This window comes from Cryptomeria japonica, unplaced genomic scaffold, assembly GCF_030272615.1.
Source record: "Cryptomeria japonica unplaced genomic scaffold, Sugi_1.0 HiC_scaffold_402, whole genome shotgun sequence".
NCBI classification, from domain to species: domain Eukaryota; kingdom Viridiplantae; phylum Streptophyta; class Pinopsida; order Cupressales; family Cupressaceae; genus Cryptomeria; species Cryptomeria japonica.
Window position 1 is genome coordinate 73270 of NW_026729223.1, and position 7501 is coordinate 80770.

The 7501-nt window shown below is 33.0% G+C and overlaps 1 protein-coding gene across 1 annotated transcript; it reads right to left on the reverse strand.

Annotated features, from left to right (window-relative positions):
* Window positions 1-4403: 4403 nt before the first annotated feature.
* On the reverse strand, window positions 4404-5324 carry LOC131057631 (uncharacterized). The gene has a single exon (XM_057991777.1). The coding sequence runs from the start codon at window positions 5238-5240 to the stop codon at window positions 4404-4406; it is 837 nt and encodes a 278-aa protein (XP_057847760.1). The 5' UTR covers window positions 5241-5324.
* Window positions 5325-7501: the final 2177 nt, after the last annotated feature.

The window sequence follows — 7501 nt, forward strand, 5'->3', positions numbered from 1 at the left end:
TGTTTTCATATTATGGATTGGATGACATGTTAATGCTACAAGATTGGGTAGTATGGTAAGATGCTCTTTTTTTGTCTCCATCTCATTTCCAAGGTGTAACTTCCAACTATAATTTTATTTTCTACTTTGAAAAGATTTGATGTGAGATCATGATAAAATAAGCTCCATAATCTCTCAACCATGCACCTTTTGATGTATCCATTGCTAATGCCATCAAAAATTTCTCACCATCATTATTTTCTTTTTCTTTTCCTTATCCTTGAGCTCTCTTACTAGATGCCCAAGTTTATTGTAAATAAAACATTTAGATCCACACTTATCTCGCTTCATGTCCTTGTTCTTCTCTTTATTTTTTATTCTTCCCTAAATTTCTAGGGCCTCCTCAATAAATTTTGTATTTTTTCTCTTCATTTCTAATTGAAGTAATAGTGAAAAAACATAATTTAATTGAGTTCTAAATTGCTACCAATGAGTGATCCCATAAATCTAACAAAGAACATTGCAAAAAATCCATGCAATGAACTCCTCCTCAATCTTTACTCAAATAGAGTGCAATTTCTTAACAATAATGTTGGAAGCATTTAGGCATGCAAACAAAAAGCCACGCTCCTCCATTCTAAAAGTATACTATTTATTTCTTAGGAAATATATATTTATCGAAGATTTTTCCTAGTAAATCTCCCCCAAATTCTTGTAGAGAGGCACACCATTCACTTATTAACGTGCATTCAATAATACAAAGTATACTAAATAGACAATAATTGTGAATCTTTTCTTTTCTATCCATTTTCTTTATTGTCCGATAGCATATCCTCCATAGATATATATCCAAAAGATTATTCCCCATATTGAGATTTTCCTTTTTTTGACAACAATATCTTCTATGAAGCAAGCTCTTACTCAATCTAACATTGTTATAAAAGCCCATATCTCTAATGTCTATAATTTGAGGCTATCAAGCTCTAATACTAAAAGAAGGAATGTATAGGTGTAGAATACATTTTCTCTGAAAGAGGAAATATGTAAAAAGATCAAACTAATAATTCAATTACAAGGAAATAAACAAAAAATCACTAACCATAACATAATAATTTATGTCATAGAAATATTTTCAAAATAAATACACTACACTCCAAATAATTTTAATGCACTATTTGATAATTAATTGTTATAATAAAATTGTAGAGTTTAATCCTTTGTACACGTATCACCAATAAGAAATTTTGAGCAGTTATAACAACACAATAATACTCACAAAAAACAATATCTAACTTACATCCTCAGCATGCAATAAATAGGAGAAACAATACAAGAAACAATGAGTATGGTAAGAAAAACTAAAACCACAAAAAATGTGGCACCCAAATCTAGAGTTGAAATGTAATGCCCGAATCTCAATATGAGTCCACAAGTTAAAAATAATGTAGCCCTTCCACCTATCATTATATTATCAATAACCCACTTTTGCCAAATTGGATGCTCTATTCTGGATCCATTATCTATATTCATATGTCTTACTACATGTCATAAATTATATAATAATTTAATCAAGTGTAATCCCTTCTTACAAATCTCTTATATGCTCTTATATTTCCAATGTGGGAGGGCCAACTTCAAGAGGCGAGAACATTTGATCTTAGAAATTTAGTTGTCTTTTTTTCATTTTTCTTTTAATAACTTGAATAGGTCTACAACCCCATAAGAAGCTAACTTATTACAACCATCCAAAAATAATAGGGCTAAAACCAACCTCTATAACTCATCAATAATGAGTAATTCAATCATTATTAAAACTCTCAATTTCATTAACAAAGGTGCTTCCCCTTTCACAACCGAAGATGCTTCTCAACGGGTCACTTAGCTTCGGATTGTTCTCTCTCATGTCACAAGATGCTACAACTTGGTGGAAGGATGCCACTGAAGATCATTTGACAGTTTATGCTTCTGAGTCTGCTTCTAATCACTCCTCCCTCAAGGATGTTGTCTCCTCCCAAGATGATGTTCCCCTTACGACTAATGAAGCCTTTGCTGATGTTGTGGACTCTTCTGCTCCTTTGGCTCCATCTTTTGTTGCTCCTGCTCCTCTACCTCGTTCTTCTCTTGGTGATTCTGCTCTTGTTGTTGTTCTACAATAATCTGATGTTGTTCTATAGCAGCAATCTGGCAGTGTTTCTGCGGGGTCCCCCCTGCCTGATTTTTCTTTGAATGTTCCTAATGACAGTGTTGCCTGGACAGTTGTTTGTCAAGTTTGGGGTGTTTCTCCCCACTCTTGAGTTGGGATGGGTTGTTGCAAGTGTGACTGGTGTTTGGCTATCTGACTTGTTAGTTTGGGGTTTGTACCCATGCTTGGTCTATTGCCACCTTTAGCTTGTTTTTAAATACTTTTACTGTATTTTGACTATGTAAAGGGTCAGCGCCCTAGTTAATGTTGCTTTTTTAATCAAAAACAAATAATCAATTTATATAAATATTTTATTGAAAAACTACTTGATCACTAGTAATCCTCAATTTATTCTCGAAAATGTACAATTACACAAGAATACCTAACAGTTTTTGAACATTTGTTAATTATTCTTACTATTTTTTAGTTTTTAGTTTTAAAATCATATTAGAGGTCTTCAACAACCCCAAGGTCGTTGAAATCATATTAGAGGTCTTCAACAAGTTGGATGGTGCTAGCCAGAACGTGGAAGCAACAATAGGGAAGCAAGAAAATCAAATCTCATACATGGGAGATTATATCAATCAAATTAGCGATTGCATAAAAGTAAAGACGAATGCGTTGATCTATTCCTGGAAAACAAATAATACTAGCGAATTCACACCCATCCTTTGAAGCCATTTTATGGAACTTAATGAATTGGTACAGAAAAATGTCAATGACCAAATGGAACCACCAAACGTACTCATGTTGGTAGCCTGAGCACTATCCAAGCCCAATCCACTAATTGGTGTGTCCCAACTTACCGTCCGAGGGACCTACTCATCATTTTGCCAATAGGGTTGTGCATACTACAGATTGTTAGATACACATTCTTCACCAAATTTTGTTTTGCTAGGTCAATATATTAATTTTTCGAATAGTTAATTTGTAAGGGTAGTTGAGGACTACGGGCTCTCTCCAACTGCAAACTTGATCCACCTAGCCTAGGAATTGTCTGTATAACCACTTTCTTAACTTCTCTCACTAATCTAATCTTTAAGTTTGCTGATAGTTTACTCTTTAAGTTTACTGATAGTCATTTGTATATGCTGTCAAATTTGTAATTGTTTTGTTGTTCTGGTGATCCATCTCAATGATATTGCAAATGTTATGTGCTGCACCTTTTAGCTGCTGACTATTCTGTCCCTTACAAGCATAAGGTATCTTTGTAATATTCCTATTTATTAATATAAATAATTGATTTTCTAGAGGGAAGTTTTCTTAAAAAGAAAATTTGCTTTTATGAATTAAAGGGCATGCCTAGATTGGTAACTTTTGATTAATAGACTTCAAAATGAAATGCGAAGAATATTAAAACTAATTCCACAAATAGATTTGAAGCTTGAAAATATACGAGAACTCATAACAGCACATTCATATATTCAACAAATGTTAAAGATCACATGAGTCTTTGAAAATCAAGGAAATGAAGTTCACGTCCGACAACTCCATCTCAAAGTCCAAAGACAATTGAGTAGCTATATATGATTAGCAAGTTTATCGTATGTAACTCCTAATACAATACCACAGAATTAATTCATATGACATTCAGTCTTATGACTCTTTATAGCCTAGTTTAAAACAAATTCAAGTTTGGGAATCCCTTTATGAAGAGGAAAGCAAAGACAGAAATTTAGCGAAAAAATTCTCAACAACAATAGAGCATATCTGTGCAGCATTTATAATCAAATTGGCCAACTAGATATGAATAGAACAATTAATAGATCAGATATATATCTAAGGCCCTTATCTTTAAAAAACCTAATATTGAAAAGAAAAATATGCAAGTATTTCCCACACTTATCTCAAGCTACTTGATTTGTGACCAAATCGAGAACCGTTTTTATTCTGATTGTATGATTTTCCTCACTGGTACCTTGGCCAACTTATGATCAGCCGTAACATAAGTTGGTTGGTTTAATGATCCACCTCTTTTTGTAATTAATACTTCAAACAAAATGAAAAGAAAAGTAGAATTAACAAAATCAATAGAAAATATCATATATGCAGAGAACTACAAACTGATTCATAAAAAACTGCCTGTTCAGACAATTGACAGAGTATTGGAAAACAATAACATGTTTAGAATAAAACCATTTTTATGTAGCATAGGTGACTGCCTTTTGACTCTTTCCAGCTCCTTAAATAATGTTTGCATTGTAAGAACAGAGATCCAGAACGAGAAAGAATCGGCAACTGATCAATCTTTTAAAGAATACTTTTTGCCAGTAAAAGGTTGGAATTTATCAGCTTCTTCACTTTGCTTTTCACTTTTCTGTGCCGCGACCTTTCCAGATTCCATAGGAAAAAGTGCATGGGTTTGAACGGTGTTGCCACCAAATACAAGCTTACCTGGTTTACGTATTGGAGCTCTTGAAGGGGATCTTGACCTTGCTGATTTAATTTTCGGACTTTTGGGTGATAGAGGTTTTCCATCCAGACGCCTTCCAACTCCAGTGAAAGCAGTAAATCTGCATTGAGATTTTTCTTCATGCTCTGTAGATGTAGTATTTTCTGTTGTTGTTCTTGCACTAGATGTGGTAGTGCAGATATTAGCAGGATTTAATGGCAACCTTTCACGTTCTTTGTAATCAAGAGGAGGAGCAAAGTCTACTTCCAGATCTGTGTCAAACACACTTATGGCAGATTCAGGTTTTGTTTCAACTATATTTATACAATATATGGTGTTGTTGTAATCTAACTTAATGGTATCCCCTGTTGTTAAACAAGAGAAGTTCCTCAGAGAAACCTCCAAGAAAGCTTTTGGGTTGGATATGTCTAAGAATTTTTTTGTGTGGGGTTGCAATTTCAAACATGTTCCCTTTGGAAGAGTGGTATGCTTCAATTTGGCTGCATCTCCTGGTTGTAGAAGCATATTTTCCATCATCCAAAGCGGCATATAAATTATACCCTCCTCAGCCACGAATTCAAGTACTCCACAGTGTGAGATGTGACCTGTGATGGTATTCTGAAGCTGGAAAAGCATTGGATACTCTATTTGTTGAGATATCAGATGAGAAAGGGCAGAAGGAGGCATTATAATTTTGTTGGCTTTTTCCAGCTCTGGTTTGTCAGTATAAATGGGTGGATAACATTGATAGATCTGCTCAAAGGTAGCAGCTTCTCCATACCAAGGCCCTCTATATCTATATCTTCTATATCCATATCTTCTTTGATAAGATCCATCTTCATGGTCGTTCATATCTTCCTCGGATCCTCTATGTCCATCTTCATAATATATTTCTTCCTCATGCAGATTCATATCTTCATCAGGTGCATCTTCAAGCTTTCTTTCTTCTTCATGTCCATTGATATCTTCACCAGGTTCTACATATCCATATCTTGCTTCAGTATCTGATCTATCTTCATGCACATTCATATCTTTGTCAGATCCATCTTCAGGCTTTCTTTCTTCTTCATGTACATTGATATCTTTACCAGGTTCTACGTATCCATATCTTCCTTCATTATTTGTTTTATCTTCATGAGAACCTTCGCATTCAAATCTCTCTCCTTTACCAACATTATCCATTTCTGAAAGAACTTTAATGACTTTGAGCTATTCATGTGCAGTTACGTTTTCTTTATGGTGGGTGTTAGCAATTCATACAAGGGTTGCGTCCTTTCTATTTTAACAGTAGGAGTGTTAACTCTAAGTGCTCCATCAAACTATAAATGAACCTATATCATTATTAATATGAAATAAGATTGATATTTTTTATTTTTTAAAAATTGAAAGCTCTTTTACGTAATTGTATTAGGAGCTTGGAGTGCATGTTCACCAAAAAAACCGGTCACGAATTTCGAACATCGTTGATTAATTCTTAAAAAAGAAATATATATTATTCGTTTTTGTATCATGTATACTAATCCATCTTTAAATGTTAAATCTTCGTTTAAAAATTTTCTATTATTTTTCGAACTCTAATTTTATTTAAAATGTAAATAGAGGATGTAGATTTATTTTAGCTAAAACAAATAAAATTATAGTCTATATAATAATTTTGTGAATTGAATATAATTGTGAAATTATTTGAAGAAACATTTTTAGTACATTGAGTTGATTTTCTGTTGTTATAGGTGAAGGAATTTTATGTGCAAACAAGCTCAAACAAGATGGTGGCACCAAAGAAAGTTAAAAGTTTGACTATTTATAAAAGATGGAACACCAAGAAGAGATTGACAAAACAACAAATTATATCTTTAGAGCATGCCCCTATAACATAATAAGAAGCATGTTTTAAGCCTACGCATGGTTTCCTTTCCTTAATTTCTTTCGTTAAATCTACTCCCTACAATATAAGGGTGATACATGCGCTACAAGTACCACAACCAATACTTTTTTCCGGTTAAACCAAAGTTGTGTCCTTCAACCAAATAATTAAGAAAGACAAGCTACTAGTTTGATAAACTTTTATGAAAAGGTCTAGGATCCAAAAATGAGTTAAAAGAAATACTATTTTGCGGTAGGATCCTTTAAACAAATATTTAATACTCTAAATATTCACTCCTTTGGGTACACGATGTGGGTCAATTCCCTTGATCAATACATTTCATTACCTATGCATCCATGCTGATATGGATTTGTCACTATCTACATCCATCACTATCTACTTGATCCACAACAAATGACAACCAAGAGTGACATCTAACTACCACTCTCTTTGAAAGCCATATAAGAGCAATGTTGGGTGTACATGTTGAGAATATGCATCACACAATAGACATAAAATATATTTTCTAGTAAAAGGTTTAGAAGTTCTCTATTGTTAAACATATAATTGAAATAAGTGGGGAAAAATAGTTTAAATATTGAATTACAAGATTGATTAGTTTAATGTTGATGCTCAGTGTTAGATTTTGTGAAGAATTAATTGCAATACTAAATCTAGCATGGGAAAAAAACAATAATGATGAAATAAATTCAAATACAAACAAGAAGAGAATAATGATATTCCAATATCAAAATTCATGGTTCATCCACATAAAATCCAAATGAAATGAATACACATATAGGCTCTAGGATGAAAAATCTGGGATAACATGTGTCCAATAGGTGTTGAGTTAGCTACAACAAACTATTAGACTAACTCAACATGTAGGAACAACGGTATCAAATGAACTTAGCTTGATGAGGAAGTGGTGACATCTAACTACAATTAATAATGAGTAAGTGAGGTAGAGGTAGCATATACTTTTGTTAATACATGTTCTCTTATTTCCTAGCAAAATGAACCATTTTGAATAATCTAGACTTATTAATAGATTTTTTTATTTTTTTTATATGGAATAAAATAG